The sequence below is a fragment of the Haplochromis burtoni genome, unplaced genomic scaffold (assembly GCF_018398535.1).
Source record: "Haplochromis burtoni strain Fernald_Lab_line unplaced genomic scaffold, NCSU_Asbu1 Contig_52, whole genome shotgun sequence".
Lineage (NCBI taxonomy): Eukaryota > Metazoa > Chordata > Actinopteri > Cichliformes > Cichlidae > Haplochromis > Haplochromis burtoni.
In genome coordinates, this window is record NW_024582413.1 from 2,509,881 (window position 1) to 2,528,699 (window position 18,819).

At 41.4% G+C, this 18,819-nt stretch overlaps 1 protein-coding gene across 1 annotated transcript; it reads right to left on the reverse strand.

Moving 5' to 3' along the window:
* Positions 1–284: 284 nt before the first annotated feature.
* Positions 285–18,366, reverse strand: grna (granulin a). Its single transcript, XM_042220654.1, is given in 27 exon segments — positions 285–1,038; positions 1,765–2,022; positions 2,126–2,362; positions 3,659–3,961; positions 4,607–4,843; positions 5,037–5,273; positions 5,526–5,653; positions 5,656–5,761; positions 6,929–7,146; positions 7,149–7,164; positions 8,556–8,792; positions 8,993–9,229; positions 9,482–9,718; positions 9,910–10,146; positions 10,347–10,474; positions 10,477–10,567; positions 10,569–10,583; positions 10,776–11,012; positions 11,203–11,300; positions 13,441–13,524; positions 13,658–13,811; positions 13,943–14,049; positions 14,141–14,222; positions 16,247–16,375; positions 16,484–16,621; positions 17,471–17,611; positions 18,242–18,366. Coding segments are annotated over 26 exon segments (4,236 nt in total). The 5' UTR covers positions 18,242–18,366; the 3' UTR covers positions 285–894.
* Between the last annotated feature and the right edge of the window lie 453 nt (positions 18,367–18,819).

Consider the following 18,819-nt stretch of genomic DNA (forward strand, 5'->3'; position numbering starts at 1 on the left):
GGATAAGGGAAAACAGGCCAGGTAATCTTTTACGTGAAATTGTAGTGGACGTCCTTATTGTAACACCTGTTTTCTTTTTATCATTTGCATGGCCTTTTTGAAATGTGACAAAGGAGAACAATTATTTCTACTTATACCAAAGAATAAAATATATATTATAATGTTATTTATAGCAGACATTGGCACTGTAAAATAAATATAAAACTAAATATAACAGCATTCATAAACTGCATTTTCTTTTTTCACAGCCCTTTCTAATAAACCACAATAAGTGACTGGACAACTTTTAATAATGTCACTTCTTTTTTATTGATTTAATGGATAATGTGACACTTTGACAGGGTAAGATCACCCAAGCATGAATTTCTTCACCTTTGCCTCATTAACACAGATTACTAATCCAATGCACAAAATTATGAACCCAAGATTTAATGAGTAATTACACCACAAAATCATTAAATGATCAGACTGAATGTTCAGAATGATGAAAGATATTGAATCAGGTTTTGACTGATTGACTATTATTGATAAAGAAATAACCTTTTCAACAGAAGGCAGCTGCAGCAAGTCTTAAAGAAACAGATGACTGACAAGTGGAGTGTTTCGATTGTCTTCTATTGTGGATGGAGTAGCGTTTCAAGTGACAAACTGAGTGTGCTTGGAATAACAAAGATAACTCCTTAAATACATTAGTCACACGGTCATCTATATAATTAGGTGCATTCAGACCAAAATGTTCAACTTCAAGATTGCAAACATCTTAGCAACTGAGGTGCAAATCGTTTTCAAAGTGTCATTTAAAAACAAAGCATTTTGAAATTAACGTAGAATTCTTTCTCCATTAGTGCGTTATATGCAAAAACTAAAACTAGTAACAGTTTAGAGGTGGTGTTTTCACACAATTAGGGCTCTTTTTTTGTTGGCGAGGAACACGTGCCAGTTGGGCCAGTAAAGCTTGGAGTTCTGGATGCAGGAGTTTTCTTCCGTACAGGTGTACCCCGTCGGGCAGCAGTGCTTCATGTTGCTGCAGCACACCGCCTAGAGGGAGGACAGAGGGAGGAAAGTCTGTAAAAAAAACTGAATGGTTTACTTAACTCATACGCGCTCGCTTTTTATTGGCACAAAACCTCACAATTCAGACGTTGTGATGCTTTATAAGGCATTTTTTTTAAAAAGATGCTGCAATGTAAGTACAGATTTGCCTTTTAGTATTACATGAAAACACAACAGTAATACCACTAATTTTTTTAAGTAGCAAAGTTCTCCTTATGGCTCTGTTTAGAGGCCTACATATTTATACAACATATTAGTTTAAATCATGTCAACAGTGGTTTAACCTACTAATTTGTTTACAATGGAGCTCATGTTGAATCTCGAGCAGTGAATATATGTTTACAAACTAATTAGAGGGTAAAATGGTTGAGTTTGCAGTCTGGTAAAAGTTAACCTAACTGTAAAGGGTTATAATTTCACTGAAGGATGGAACTGAAATCTAGGGAATTACTGTATATAGTACAAAATGAGGAAATACTACTTTGGCTGTAAAATAAAATTACTTTCATCTGCTGACCTAAAACTGGACTTTCCAGGAGTGATCTCAAAATAGCAGTGAGCCTGAAGGCAGTCAAGAGGTGCAGCCTCCCTTTTCTGAGGTAAGCATATGAAAAATTTTGGAGCCCTTGGCTTACTGACAGTTCTCAGCTCTCCCTGACAGTTAACATAAAGCAGAAGGAAGGAAGCAGGACTAGTTTCTGTAAATCATACGTTAGAAGATGGACAGCAGCCCCAGGAAGTGGCAGAAGTCCTGCAGCAAGTTTCATCATGCCCGCAATTGGTCTGTTCATCGCACGTGATGTCTTTGTGCTTTGTTGGGCTGAGCTGGGGTTGAGGCTCAAGTAGATACACCGGTGTCAGTGGGACTCTCTCCAGCTGCATCATGATGAGCTTCTGGCAGGATCTGGATAAGATGTCACAGGTGTAACCCTGCGGGCAACAGTGCTCCTTATCCGGACAGCAAACAGCCTGCAGACACATAGTTGGTGCAAATTATAGTCCCCAGTTTGCATAGGCAAAGCCTGACCTGATGAGACGGCTACCAGACTATATGATATTTTCATGCACTCACATTTTTGAGTGGACAGCAGCCCCACTCGCCTGTGAACAGCTTGCAGCAGCTGGTTTGTTCAGGACACTGGCTTGCACCTTCGCACTGGACAGAGTAGGGCTCGGCCTCGTCGCTGGTAATGGCTGGAATTTTGGTGTACCATGGAATCACTACTTCTCCTTTTATGCACGACGTGCGGCTATTGTCACATTTATACTGGTTAGGACAGCAGTGACTCCCATCCTCACAGCACACCGCCTGGGGAGAAGTGAAAACATGAGCAGTGGCTTTCACTTCATCAATTCTGCTGTTTCACTTCTTTTTTTCATTGGTGTATATATAAAGGTTATAGAGAGTCTGAAGAAGATGCTGAAATTCTATTCTAGAAACTTAAAGACACATCAGTTTATAAATGACTATTATAAATTCAGAGTGGCAACCAAAATAAAGTTCATTCGAGTTCATTTGAGTGACTGTGGCCTGTAAGCTGCTAAAGTCGCCAGTTCTCAACAGGAATATGAGAAAAGATGTGAAACAGAAAAACAGGATATCACCATGCAAATTAGGGCTAAAGATGATGTCTAGTTGTTGTTTTTTGGGGCTTGATGAACAGGTGACATTCAGTTAACATCTCCCGTGACTGCAGTGTGGGCCGCAGGTTTTTCTTTCATAAGCTTCAAAGGAAGTTTTAGGAATGAAAAAACTCAGCCGGCCTAAAAACTGCTTGGTGATCTGTGTGGTTCCCCCGCCCTCCACACACACACTCACACACATACCTCACACCACATGGTCTAAAATAAACCATCTAATCCTCTTTTAAGATCTCTTGCAACTTCTTCAGGATGTTTTGAATCTTGCCAGGTCCTAAAAGAGGTTGGCTTTTAAAATGATCTAAACTATCTTATTTTCTTGTACTGGACTTTTCTCTTTCTTGTATTGTAGAAGGACAAATAATCTTCAGCTACACAAAAGACATCAACAAAACCACTGTGGTGTAAAAATAAGCTTTTTTTCAAAACCTGGGAAATGTTACTGACGGCCCAAGGTGTGTAATAACTGTGTAGAGTGTAGAGTTAGTGAAGCATTTCTTTACATATTGGAGGATTAAATGACAACAGCTTTGCAAATGAAACTGTGCTGTACTGCACAACTTATTCAAGCAATATGTTTGATTGGTGTTTGTGGACTGGCTGGTAATCATAGTAAACATCAACTGCCTCAATTGTGTTGTGTGCAAATTTGCAATCTCTTCCAAAACCGCCGTTTATATCAGGAGTGGGGGTATGACTCATAGATGTGACACATACGTGTAAGCATTGTTAGGATGCAAAGTAATAGTGACGTTAATGTTGACTCTTCCAATGACTGCCAATAGAAGCAACCATTTTAGAAAAGATGGATGAGAACAAGACCTTATTGACACTTTCTGTATGTCCTCCTGTCATTATAAAATTAAACTGCGACAAATATGCGCTGGGCTGCTGCATATTGATGTTTAATAACAGATGGAGGAGACACTGGAGGTCAGTGATGCTGTGAAAAAGCAGAGCTCACCTCAGGCAGCGGACAGCAGCCCCACTTTTCAAAATTCTTCATGTAGCAGCAGGTGGTCGACTGAGGGCAGCTGGTGTGGGCATCACAGTTAATCATGCCTTCTTCTTTGTCCTCTTCCTCCGATTTAGCGCTTGTTGTTGGACTCTCAGTTGTAGGCTGCACAGTAGTAGGTGCTTCAGTAGTGAACGCAGGTACCTTCTGTAGCATGGGAGTTGAGCCTGATGGGCCATTGCAAGACACGGCGGTCGGGTCACAGGTGGTGCCGCTCGGGCAGCAGTGTTTGTGATCGTCGCAGCAGACCGCCTTTTATGCAAAAAGACAAAAGTGCAGTCAGTCACAGATAGTCAAGTTCAAATACAAACAGAAGCCTGACAATGCTTGGCAGAGCAATGTTGACAAAAATAAAACAGGTTAAATGCAATGTAGATTAAAGATATTATTTGATATTTCTAGAAATACAACAACCTGCTTTTATTTTTTGTCATGCACTACACAAACAAACTGACTGTGTCTGTGCAGAGGCTAGCAAAGACAAGGGTTAGTGCAGTCACAGAACTTTCTTTTGTTTTTAAGTAAAGTGGGTGCAGCAGTAAATCATGTAACACACTCACCGTTACAACGCACTTGTCCAGTTTTACTGACCTCAGAGTAATTTTACACTCTTAACAAGTCACATTTTTAACCACAGACTCTTTATTTTCTGTACACTCAATATGATACTCAAGTGGTCTCCAGTTTTTGTAAAAGATGCAGGACATACAGCACGTACAGCAGTTTAAGCTCCTTTAACTAACAGGTTCCTGGTGATAGCTGCATGCAGCCATCCAGAGTGACGGAACTTTAGGTTACCAACAGTTTTCTGTTTGGTGTAAATTTGACATTCTGTGTGTGTTAATAAAGTACTTTTGAGAAATGTGGTCTAAAAACCGATTTCAGTCCAATGCTAACCTCTGGCAATGGACAGCAGGCCCAGCGACCTTCTTGGGTTTTACAGCAGGTGGTGCCATCAGGACAGGCTGCTGTGTGATCACAAGGAACTTTCTTCTCCTCTGCCTTCTGCTTTATGATTGCAGGAAGCTTCTTGGCCCAGGGCACAGACATCAGGCCGTCTTCACAGGTTTGAGCCTCCAAGTTACATTTCTTCCCTTTGGGACAACAGTGTATGAAGTCTTCACAACAAACAGCCTGGAAACAAAATGACAGCACAGACAGAAACTTCAATATACTAAAATGACCACTGCAAGATGTTACATTACAGAAATGTTAAATAAATACAGGCGACAGGCTTGTGTTACTTGTGTTCCCTGCCCTCCCCTCTCCCCTGCCAACCTGACAAGAAAGCCATTAAGAAAATGGACGATAGATGGTAATACTGTACCTCTGGCATTGGACAGCAGGCCCAGCCACCTTCCTGGGTTTTACAGCAGGTGGTGCCATCAGGACAGGCTGATGTATCGTCACATGGAACATCCTTCACCTCTACCTTCTGCTTTATGATTGCAGGGACCTTCTTGGCCCAGGGCACAGACATCAGGCCGTCTTCACAGGTTTGAGCCTCCAAGTTACATTTCTTCCCTTTGGGACAACAGTGTATGAAGTCTTCACAACAAACAGCCTGGAAATGAAATTACAGGATAAAAAAACACCTTAAACTACAAGTAGTTACATATATAAATATGAACTTTGAAACACATGTGAGACGAGGCTGTGTGGTATGTGTTAGCCCTGCAATAGACAGGAGACCTATCCAAGGTGTAATCTGCCCCTTATCCCACCCCATGAGAGCCAGGATAGGTTCAAGCCATTCCCTCATCCATGAAGTGGACAAGTGTTTAAGAAAATGGATGGATAGATGGTAACACTGTACCTCTGGCATTGGACAGCAGGCCCAGCCACCTTCTTGGGTTTTACAGCAGGTGGTGCCATCAGGACAGGCTGATGTATCGTCACATGGAACATCCTTCACCTCTACCTTCTGCTTTATGATTGCAGGAACTTCTTGGCCCAGGGCACAGAGATCAGGCCGTCTTCACAGGTTTGAGCCTCCAAGTTACATTTCTTCCCTTTGGGACAACAGTGTATGAAGTCTTCACAACAAACAGCCTGGAAATGAAATCACAGTACAGACAGAAAGGTGTCAATATACTAAAAACACCTGAAATGTTAAATAAATATCAGACGAGGCTGTGGTGTATGCTTATGCCCTGTCTTCGCCTCCTCTGCCTTTTACCCTTCAAGCCTGACAAAGTAAATGCAGTTAGGCGAAATGAATAATATGCCCAGAAGTTTGATTCTGCTCATCTGGACGTAGCGTTTTCAGTGGGAGAAAATTTCATCACTCATCCAAGTGACTTCTTGCAGTCTCAGCTGACTGCAGGTTTCCCCAACCTTATAAACAGTACATTTGCACAATGTCTGAAACTAGGTCACTGAATGAACAATGGGCTGTGAGGTCAGTTCCTTGATCGTTACTATGCAAATTGTCATGACTATTGATTAACAACCACTCCAGTCACAGAGAGTTGGGGAAGGCTGTAATCACAGCATTGTACGATGGTGAAAGATGTACCCTTAGACCTCCCCCTCGATTCAGAGATGGTCTTTCCCTTTTCACCCAAATAACCTCCTTGAATCCCCGCTTAAACGAGTGTTCCTCACTGTCCAGGATGTGTACATCCTCATCACTGAAAGAGTGTCCATTGACCTGTAGGTGTAAATAGACTGTGGAGTCCTGGCCTGACGAGTTAGCTCTTCTGTGTTGTGCCAACGGTTTCGCCATAGGTTGTTTGGGTTCCCCCATGGTATAAATCATGACAATCCTCCTGTCACCTAACAGTGTACACTAAATTATTCTGTTTGTGTCGGGGGACCTGATCCTTGGGGTGGGCCAATTTTTGGTCCACCGTGTTTTGGGGTTTTAAAGCCACAGAGACGCGGCGTTTAGAAAAAATTTGTTTCAACTGTTACGATCCTCCTGACACATAATGGATCACTAAGGATTTTCGCTTAGGCAACCAGTTGTCCTTCTCTCCTGGATTGGCTGGTGCTTTCCTTAGCCCCCTTCCCATTACGAGGGTGATAGATTGTCTGAAGCAGTTACAACAAGGCAATACTATTGACCGGACTTCATGCCACAGGCTATGCCCGGGGAATCTACACCAAGTCTAGTGTACCGAAGATACATCAACAGGGTGTACATTTAAGACCACTTGACGGTACCTGCATGATTAGGCATGCATCAAGACAAATTAATAGATGGTAAAACTGTACCTCTGGCATTGGACAGCAGGCCCAGCCACCTTCTTGGGTTTTACAGCAGGTGGTGCCATCAGGACAGGCTGATGTATCGTCACATGGAACATCCTTCACCTCTACCTTCTGCTTTATGATTGCAGGAACCTTCTTGGCCCAGGGCACAGAGATCAGGCCGTCTTCACAGGTTTGAGCCTCCAAGTTACATTTCTTCCCTTTGGGACAACAGTGTATGAAGTCTCACAACAAACAGCCTGGAATTAGCAATGACAGCAAGACAGAATACCTCAATATACTAAAGACCTAACACCTCAGTAAATGTTAAACAGAAACTGTTAAATAAATGACAGACAGAGGCTTTGTGTAATATGTGTGCACCTGCCCTCCTCTCCCCCCAACCTGACAATGACAAGCATGTTAAGAAAATGGAGGATAGATGGTATAGTACTGATGACAGCCACCTCTGGTTTAAGCAGTTGTAGGCAGGCTGAGTATGACATGGAACTTCCCACCGCTTGATGCAGGACTTCTTGCCAGCACTCAGGCCGTCTCAAGGTTATCAGTTACACTCCGGAACGTATGAGCAAACAGTGGAAAGAAATTCGTAAAAACCCTTATCAATATCTATAATTTGAAAACATAGGAGCTGTGGTTTAGGCAATAACAAGCCTAAGTGTAATCTGCCTTTCCCCAGAGAGCGATAGGTAGCCATTCTCATCAGTGCAAGTTAAAATGGGGAAATGTAACACTACCCTGGCATTGGCGCGGCCACCTTCTGGTTTAAGCAGGTGTGCTCAGGAATGATTATGCAGGACACACTGCTTAGATCAGGCTTCTTGGCCCAGGGCACAGACATCAGGCCGTCTTCACAGGTTTGAGCCTCCAAGTTCTTCTTCCTTTGGAAACAGTATGGTCTTCAACACCGAAATTCACACAAAGAAGTGTATAAAACGAATGAATAACAACAGGTGTGCTTAGTGCGCCTTGCTTATAAGCTACAAAGAATGCTACGATGAATATCCCAAAGTTACGTTCACTACTAGCTTTCATGGGAGAAATGTACTCATCCAAGGACTTAGCCACTGCGAGGTCCATAAAAATACATGCACATATGAAGTACTGATGACAGCTGAGCATCTGTATATATAATGTATACCGATCAACATATAATGATGAGTGATTCACAAGTGGATGCTGATACAGCAGAGAATACCCTTAGCCCTCTGATTCAGAGATGTTCCCACGTAATGGCTCCTGTCGGCTCAGGTCTCGTCCAGATGTGCACTATATTGAAATGCCCTGGCGTAGGTAATAGAGCAATTGCCTGAGAGTAGTCCGTTGTGATCCTGCCAGATTTGGTTCCCGTGTAATTGGAATCTCCTGCCTACATTACACTATTACTTTGTGTCGGACCGACCGGGCCATTTGGCAGGTTGGGTTTACCGAGAGCGCGTTAGAATTGAAGTTACGATCTTGACAAATGTACAAGATCCTAGCAACCATTGCCTCTCTGTGGCGCTTCACTCCACGAGGTGAATTCTAAGAGTTCAAAGGCTATTTGCTTAGCACAGCATGCCGGGATCACAGTTATTACAAGTACAAACAGGGTGTCTAGCACTTACGGTATAGATGGTAACAACTGTACCTCTGGCATTGGACAGCAGGCCCAGCCACCTTCTTGGGTTTTACAGCAGGTGGTGCCATCAGGACAGGCTGATGTATCGTCACATGGAACATCCTTCACCTCTACCTTCTGCTTTATGATTGCAGGAACCTTCTTGGCCCAGGGCACAGAGATCAGGCCGTCTTCACAGGTTTGAGCCTCCAAGTTACATTTCTTCCCTTTGGGACAACAGTGTATGAAGTCTTCACAACAAACAGCCTGGAATTAGGGCGAACAGAATACCATCAATATACTAAATTGACCTTAAACTGCAAGTAATTATACATTTAAACAGAAATGTCTAAATAAATGGCAGACAGAGCTGTGTAATATGTGTTCATCCTGCCCTCCCCTCTCCCCGCCAACCCTGAAATTGACAAGCATTTAAGAAAATGGATGTATAGATGGTAATACTGTACCTCTGGCATTGGACAGCAGGCCCAGCCACCTTCCTGGGTTTTACAGCAGGTGGTGCCATCAGGACAGGCTGATGTATCGTCACATGGAACATCCTTCACCTCTACCTTCTGCTTTATGATTGCAGGAACCTTCTTGGCCCAGGGCACAGAGATCAGGCCGTCTTCACAGGTTTGAGCCTCCAAGTTACATTTCTTCCCTTTGGGACAACAGTGTATGAAGTCTTCACAACAAACAGCCTGGAAATGAAATTACAGGATAAAAAAACACCTTAAACTACAAGTAGTTACATATATAAATATGAACTTTGAAACACATGTGAGACGAGGCTGTGTGGTATGTGTTAGCCCTGCAATAGACAGGAGACCTATCCAAGGTGTAATCTGCCCCTTATCCCACCCCATGAGAGCCAGGATAGGTTCAAGCCATTCCCTCATCCATGAAGTGGACAAGTGTTTAAGAAAATGGATGGATAGATGGTAACACTGTACCTCTGGCATTGGACAGCAGGCCCAGCCACCTTCTTGGGTTTTACAGCAGGTGGTGCCATCAGGACAGGCTGATGTATCGTCACATGGAACATCCTTCACCTCTACCTTCTGCTTTATGATTGCAGGAAGCTTCTTGGCCCAGGGCACAGAGATCAGGCCGTCTTCACAGGTTTGAGCCTCCAAGTTACATTTCTTCCCTTTGGGACAACAGTGTATGAAGTCGTCACAACAAACAGCCTGGAAACAAAATGACAGCACAGACAGAAAGCTGTCAATATACTAAAAACACCTGAAATGTTAAACAGAAACTGTTAAATAAATATCAGGCAAGGCTTTGATGTTTACTTGTGCCCTGCCCTGTCCTCACCCCTCCAAGCCTGACAAAGAAAGCCAGTTAAGAAAATGACGGATAGATGGTAATACTGTACCTCTGGCATTGGACAGCAGGCCCAGCCACCTTCCTGGGTTTTACAGCAGGTGGTGCCATCAGGACAGGCTGATGTATCGTCACATGGAACATCCTTCACCTCTACCTTCTGCTTTATGATTGCAGGAACCTTCTTGGCCCAGGGCACAGAGATCAGGCCGTCTTCACAGGTTTGAGCCTCCAAGTTACATTTCTTCCCTTTGGGACAACAGTGTATGAAGTCTTCACAACAAACAGCCTGGAATTAGGGCGAACAGAATACCATCAATATACTAAATTGACCTTAAACTGCAAGTAATTATACATTTAAACAGAAATGTCTAAATAAATGGCAGACAGAGCTGTGTAATATGTGTTCATCCTGCCCTCCCCTCTCCCCGCCAACCCTGAAATTGACAAGCATTTAAGAAAATGGATGTATAGATGGTAATACTGTACCTCTGGCATTGGACAGCAGGCCCAGCCACCTTCCTGGGTTTTACAGCAGGTGGTGCCATCAGGACAGGCTGATGTATCGTCACATGGAACATCCTTCACCTCTACCTTCTGCTTTATGATTGCAGGAACTTCTTGGCCCAGGGCACAGAGATCAGGCCGTCTTCACAGGTTTGAGCCTCCAAGTTACATTTCTTCCCTTTGGGACAACAGTGTATGAAGTCTGTCACAACAAACAGCCTGGAAATGAAATGACAGCACAGACAGAAAGCTGTCAATATACTAAAAACACCTGAAATGTTAAACAGAAACTGTTAAATAAATATCAGGCAAGGCTTTGATTTTGACTTGTGCCCTGCCCTGTCCCTCCCCCTCCAAGCCTGACAAAGAAAGCCAGTTAAGAAAATTGACGGATAGATGGTAATACTGTACCTCTGGCATTGGACAGCAGGCCCAGCCACCTTCCTGGGTTTTACAGCAGGTGGTGCCATCAGGACAGGCTGATGTATCGTCACATGGAACATCCTTCACCTCTACCTTCTGCTTTATGATTGCAGGAACCTTCTTGGCCCAGGGCACAGAGATCAGGCCGTCTTCACAGGTTTGAGCCTCCAAGTTACATTTCTTCCCTTTGGGACAACAGTGTATGAAGTCGTCACAACAAACAGCCTGGAAATAAATGACAGCACAGACAGAAAGCTGTCAATATACTAAAAACACCTGAAATGTCTAAAAGAAACTGTTAAATAAAATCAGGCAGTCAGGGCTTTGAATTGCTTGTGCCCTCCCTCCCCTCTCTCCCTCCTCCTGCCCAAAAAAGCCAGTTAAGAAAATTGACGGATAGATGGTAAAACTGTACCTCTGGCATTGGACAGCAGGCCCAGCCACCTTCTTGGGTTTTACAGCAGGTGGTGCCATCAGGACAGGCCGATGTATCGTCACATGGGACATCGTTTGCTGGAGAAAAGACATTGAGAAAAAAATTAATTCACTAATGTTTCAAGACTGCCATCGTTGTGAGACCTCATTTCCACTGACTGAATGTAATAATCATCCTCATGAACTATTTGATAAGTGATACGAACAACCAGCGAGATCATCATGAGATTTTGTCAAATTTGGAATTGACGACAATAACAGTTCCATGTTATAATTACTAAAATTACCCGGTGCACTCTTTGACCACTCGCAGTGTTATGGAGCAATGTCAGTTGTCAGTGAGTTTGAACACAAACAAAATTAAAGAAAATGAAGACGCCCCAATCAATTGAATATTATTTCTGAGTTATGACAGTAAAAAATGCATATAACATAAAAACTAGTATAATTTACCACAGACCAGGGACACGTCTTTAAATATTTTTGTTTTACTTAAATACCTGTCAGTAAAGACATCCATTCTCTGACTAAGAATTCATGAACTCGAAACTGCAAACATTTTATTTGTATTTAAATAAAAGACTAAAACAATTACACAACTGCAAATAAAATATAAAATGTTTCTCCTGAAATACAAAGTCCTGAATGATCAGGGCCTGTCATATGTTATCCACACCTCATAACACCATATTATTCCAATAGTTATCATTTATAGTTGGCAGGAACTGAGGAGGAACAGAGCTGTTTTGGGCAGAAGTAATGCAGGCAAAAGCACTGTTATATTAAGACAGCTGCATTCACCACTATTCCTTTCTCTTGTAGCCAAATCAGAGTCAGTTTGGAGCAGTCTGTGTTATATGAGGAAGTATTTACCAATACAGTCACACATACTGGAACAATTTAGATGTCACGCTACAAAAGCCATTCTTTAAAAATAAAACTTCTCCTTTTTCCAAGTACTTTAAAAGGTTGACTGTCAAGTTTGATCTGTCAAACAAACCATGTGGTGCTTCAGGTTTCTGCCCCTCAGCCTCAGTGTTTTTTTGTTCCATGACATTGCAACAAAAATCATCACATTAAAAATATATATTTGAATTGAAAATGCATATTGGACTAACAGCAGAACCAATGATGTATATTGCCAAAAGTATTCACTCATCGCTCTTCACACGCATATGAACTTCAGTGACATCCTGTTCTTAACCCAAAGGGTTTAATATGATGTCGGCCCACCATTTGCAGCTATAACAGCTTCAGCTCTTCTGGTAAGAGTTTAGATTATTTATTGTTTATTGAAACTTAAAGTTAGGCTGTGGCTGATTTGAGTGACTGGTGAATGCAGACAGGACTGCTAAACTGTTGATTCACAGAACTGGACCTTTTGACCATACTTGCCATACAAAGTTGTTTTTGTTTTTTTTAATACACACAAGAATTGACACATAAAAATAAAAAATATGGCTTTCTGTGTGGTTATTTGTAGTAACAGCACATCCAAAAAGTGTAGAATTCTATTTGCATGTTACTTAGCAGGTATCTGTATCTGTGCGTTATTTGTTCTTAGCATTCCGGCTTGTCCCACCAAAATGCTTCCACTGATTTCAGAGTGGGTCGTTGCAGCGGCTCCCCCTTTTACCTTCAATATCATATTAAAAGTTCAAACTGGGCTGCCTGCACTGTAATATTTTGACATGTTTTTCACGAGTTACAGTGATGTTTCTGAACAAGCATTATAAATATGTTGTAATAGTTAGCAGGCTTGGTAAGGGAAAAACTACCACCAAACAAAAACATTCTTTGATGACAGGGTGTTGCGGCATTTAATTATAGCTGGATAGACCTGCCTATCAGCGCCAGATTTGTCTTGTCATTACCAGGAAATAATGAAACTGGTAAGAGAAAAAAAGATTTACCTGAACCATTAATCATGCACGCACAGGCACACCTAAAAACCGACAATGCCAAAAAAAATGGCCCGAAAGTGAGTCAGTGGACCACCTTTTAAAAAATAATATCTTGGAAAGCATTTGACATACAAAGCTAAAAATTCTCAGCAGTCATTTTAAGATGTTGAAACTTGAGATGGAATCACCTTTATGTGTCTTGTGATAAATCATGTGCTTTTTTTTTCCAGTCTCATTGTTCTACATTATTTGTTTCATGGGGATAGTCTCACCTGCAGCTGCCTTAGCAACTGATGACACATTTACTGTCTTACCAGATGGAGGAAGCAGATTGGCTGTGGTGACTTTGGGGGCGTTTTCTGTTCCTGTGTTATTCACTGCTTCAACTGGCACTTCTTCTGGGAACAGAAAAACACAAAGATCAAGATAAACACACACACACACACACACACACACACTTTCAAATACTTAGTGAGAACAAGGAACTAAGCTTAACGTTCACAGAAAAATAGTCAATGAAAAATTTCTGACCTTTCTGGTTTTCCCAAGCTGCTCTCACTCTGGCAGGGAGCTTTGCCCACATTGGCATCTCTTTCTTGGTAGAAGAGTCAATGCATTTGGAATGCTCGACATCACATGTGGTCCCTTCAGAGCAGCAGTGTATCTTGTCAGCGCAGCACACGGCCTGTTCACATGGAAAATAATAAAACACCATTAAGTCATGATAACTGGACGTCAATGCAGGACATGCAAATCCATAATTTGACTTTTTTGTCATTCATGATCTCACTCATGGTATGGAGTAGCATTTTGTACCTTTGATAGTGGACAGCATGCCCATTTCCCGTCATTTGTTTCACAGCAGGTGGTACCATCTGGGCACTCTGAAATGCCATCGCTGCATAGAACTGTAACCACGAGCTCTGCAACAATATCACATGAACATCAAAACTCAAAACAGGAAAAGGAATAGTGATACGACTGAATTATGATACTTTGGCGGGGAAGTTGAACCTTTTTTGATGCAGCCTCGGCTGTCTGAGCTGCAGTCGTGGCCCTCAGGGCAGCAGTGTTTGCCATCGGGGCAGGAGATTCCCTGATAGCAGTGAGGAAATCAAGAATTATGAATTCAACAAAAGCATTGGAACTGTTTATCTATTCATGCAGTAAATGAAAGATTTCAAAGAGGTTCAGTGTTAAATAAAGAGCAACAAACGACCAGCTGCTGTTTTAGTGCAAGCAGAGACCCCTTTTACAATCTCCAGCCAGTTTATTATGGACACTTTTTCAGCTGCCATCCTACTAATATATTAAAGCTGGTGGTGGTGTGGTGTTTGGAGGATGTTTTCGTGGTGCATTTAGTACTAACTGAATATCTTTTAAATGCCACCGCCTGTGTGCTGCTGACCGTGTCCATCCTCGTATGGCTGCAGTATACCTAACTCCTGATGGCTGCCTCCAGCCGGTTAATGCACCACACCACAAAAGCTCTGACCAGCTCAACGGAGTTTCTTGACATGACAATGAGGTCAATGCACTCAAAAGATCTCCACAGTCATAAATCTGGGTCCAACAGAACACTTTTTGAATATGGTGGAACAGGAGGTTCACATCATGGATCTGAATCTGATGTTATCATGTCAATGTACCAGAATCTCTGAGAAACATCTCTTTGCAAAGTTCAAGATGCAAAAAGATATTTAGTTAGTAACTAAAGGTGCTTGTTATATGAGGAGACTGCAATTATACAACAAGCATGTTATGCGCCATGGAGGTTTGGCTTTTTGAAATGAGGGGCTTGACCAAGCTAGAAGGTGTAGCTAATTAAGTGGCAGGTAAGTTTACATTAAACTTGTAACAAGAGCAAAAATCTATTCCAAAACACTGAATGTCCTCGGTAAAGTGTAGAAGCTTAGTGGGTCAACCAGCTATGCAAACAAAGCATCAAAGAAAGATCCTCTTTTGAGAGGAAGTAAGCTCTATCACTGTGCAAGTGTCTTTTTCATGGCATCGATTAAATGGTTAGGGACTTTGCTGTTTATCAGTTGAAAGACCGTTAGCTATAAATCTGGAAATTAAAAAAGATAAATCCCTAAATTGAAATTAAAACAAAATACAAGCAGAAAAAAAAATGAGACGAAACATAAATAATTGTTGCGTTGGTGCTGGTGAAAGATACTGAAGTATTGGTCATACATAACAAAAGGATTTGTAGATCTGAGCCAATTTCTGTTAGAGCTTTCCCTTTAAACAGAAGACTCAAGATGATAAACAAAAGTCTTCTAAAGTGCATGTTGTTTAAATAGATTCGACTTCCAACTGTAACCCAGTGACATAAAGACATCTTTTTACTTTTTCCCACGAGAGCCTGTGGGGTGGGTAAGGGAAATATCCATAGCTTTCCTAATGGATGTTCTGTAACAGCAGGTGGAGTTGTTAACAGCTTAAATGCAGTTTGCAAAAAAAAAGTTAAGATTTATTTAGAGTGACTCTTTAGAAAAGCAAAGAGAAGGGAGGTGTAGTTTTACCAAACTGTACTATGTTGTTCAGCACCGACCTTTGTTATAGTGGTGTGATTCAAGATGCAAAACAGAAGTGAAAGATGTTTAAACATGCCGTACCCAAAGTACAGTAACAACCAGGGAGCTTTAAAGGAAGTGAGATGATGCTGGAAATGAATATGACAATAACTAAATATGACAAGGGGACAAAATACGTGAACCTGTTATCCAAAACATCAAAGCTACTGACAGGTGAAGTGAATAGATAACCATCTTGTTGCCATGTACTTAGTAATCATATGCAAGTTAATCTGATATGTACCAGTCACCCAAAAATTTGCAGACTAACTCTGCCACCAATTTCTTGGTAGTCAAAACTTTCAGAGACCCTGAGTGAGTACCCCTTCTGGTCAGAGCTCTTTTGGCTGCACAATATTAGAATAACGAGTTTTAATCATGTGGTTGATCGGTGTGTATGTATGGAAATCCCCTCCTAGATTCAAGATTCCTTCACAGGAATGAACCACAAATAAAAGATTAGTGTCATCACTCACTTTGTTTTTCCACTCAGTGCTACTTAAGTATGTGAAGCACGTCTTATTTGTGGTGGTTAGCTTACCTGAGTTAGAGGACAGCAGCCAAACTTCGTCAAACCCTTCAGACAGGAATACTCAGCAGGGCATCGTGACAGGTCGGGGCAGATGTTGTCGTCTTCCTGACTCTCGTATGTCTTGATCATCCTGAAGGACTGAGTGGTCAGAAGGTGGGAAAGAGGACAGTATTACTTCTTTTAATCCACCACGATTATTTAATCTGACTTTGTGACAGAAAACAACTAACGTGTGACGACGCTTACTTTAGAGACTTTGGGCTGATCAGCAGGGGTTCTTTTCACCCAGGGGATGGTCAGGGTAGTATTAATACAGCCAGATAAGGCTTTATTACAGACTGTGCCCTCTGGACAGCAGTGGATGTGATCATCACAGCACTCAGCCTGAGGAGACAGCAGTAGTAGAAACACTTTGACTACCAAAGTTTGAAACAGCTATCACATTGAGGGAAAGCGGCACGTTCTTCTATCTGGATTTCAAAGTAGTAAAACACAGCTGAGGGTGAATAGTATCGCTGCATAATTATATTTACTTTAAAGTATAAGTGAAGGGTTATCTCACATGTACATTTAACTATAGACAAAGGGACAATTTACCTACACTGAAGGTGACGTACTGCAGCTTTGCTCAGTAGGTTAGGATGGAATTCCTCCCTTTTGCACTTTTGGAGTTATTTTAAAACAGAAATCTATAGAAGATTTTGTCCAGTTACCATGAAGATGTGAACACTACACGTTTTACTCTTTAATATTTACATACTTGATGGCTAATAAGCTGAGCTATTTTTAGTCTATAGGAATGCATTTAGTTGGTGTAAATGAAACTGTTCATACGAATATATAAAGCTAATAGATTTTTATTGATTTAAACAAATGTCGTATAGGAAAATAATTTACAACAGGTCTGATTCTGGTTTTAAGTAAACCAACTCATCAATAACAGCAATCATTTCTTCTGATTATAATTGTAGATGTCTGACGTCTCTCAGAAACGTTTCTATACATTTGTTTTTTGTTTTGTTTTTAGAGATTGTGAGATTTCCATAGATCAAAACTTGGTTTAAATGAGTTACTAGCAGAACATAAACCCAAATGGATATCTGTTTGGGTCCCCCCCCCCCCCCCCCCCACTCTTACTGCAAAAAGGAAGCCAATTAAAACAAGTACAATAAATGTAATTACATTGTCATGAACACTCAAGTTGCATGATGGTATAATAACACCTGGCCTTACGTTTTCATATCGGCAACACCCGTAACCGTTTGCTGGGCTGTTGCAGCAGGTTTCCCCTTCTTTACACAGCCCTCCATCTGGACACACATCAGCACCAACCACAGCCAGGACGGCCCAGCAGATCACAACCCACTTCTGCATCTGGAGGGGGAAAAGCAAAAGGCACACAAATGGAAAGTGAAACTGGCGGAAGGGGGCTTTCTCTTTCACTGACCACCACGATAAATTATATTTGTACATTAAAATTCTGCACACATTCTTGATCTTATCAGGTCACAAAGAGTTTGATAACCATGCTCGGGCAGTCATGCCAGTGGTGTCTCGTTATATTCCTTATGTCTGTCTCCAAAAAAAACCGAATCTCGGCTATCTGGTCAGCTCAGTTCGAGTTTTAAAGGGAAAATGTCAAATAAAAGTGATGATCCGGGTCTAAACATTGAGCTCAAATGTTGTCTCTGACAAAATAGTGGTTTTCTTCTTTCTCCAGATGTTCAACTTTATTGAAGATGTTTCTTTTATCGTCACATGAATAAGCAAAACAAATGCACAGTCTAAAATGAAATAAATCCACTTTCACTTTCGTCTGGTTTATATTCCTTAATTATCCTAAAAATCGAGCCTCTCAGGGAAAATTCTGAGCGACACAGTTGAACTCTTTATATTGCAAGATAAATACACAGACTGTGAAACTTAAAACAGCTTTTTATAAGGTCCGCACCGATACATGCATAAATGCAATGATAGACGAAATAAAGTTTTTGATGCTCTTACCTTTATTGAAAAAAAATGAACAGAAGGGCTGTTGTGAGCAGGTGTTTCACAAGAGTCTCGCCACAAAATGACACAAATGATAGCCTGCAGTCTTGAACACACCCCGAAAGGGGAGGGAGAGGAGGTGCCTTAATGTTGCTGTACACCTTTTAACGCCAGCTCTGTCTCTTCAATGAATCAGTTTTTAATATTCATAAAACAACGTAGTACAGGCATAGTTGAGAATTTCAAAGAAGCATATTTATTTACAGCCATTAAAAATGCAATAAGAGCCTGTGACTAATAAGAAAATACGGATTGTTAACGATATCACGCTGTTTGTGTGGTACAGTGTTTGGCTGCCAAAAAGTTTCCGGTATTTGCCCGAAAATGATCGGCCATATTCAGACTGTTGTGCAAGAGTTTTTTGTCTATAATCTGTCAAAAATAATAATAACAATAATACTATTTGCAATTTCGGTTTTTGCAAAAGTGACTCTTAATCTATCTATCTATCTATCTATCTATCTATCTATCTATCTATCTATCTATCTATCTATCTATCTATCTATCTATCTATCTATCTATCTATCTATCTA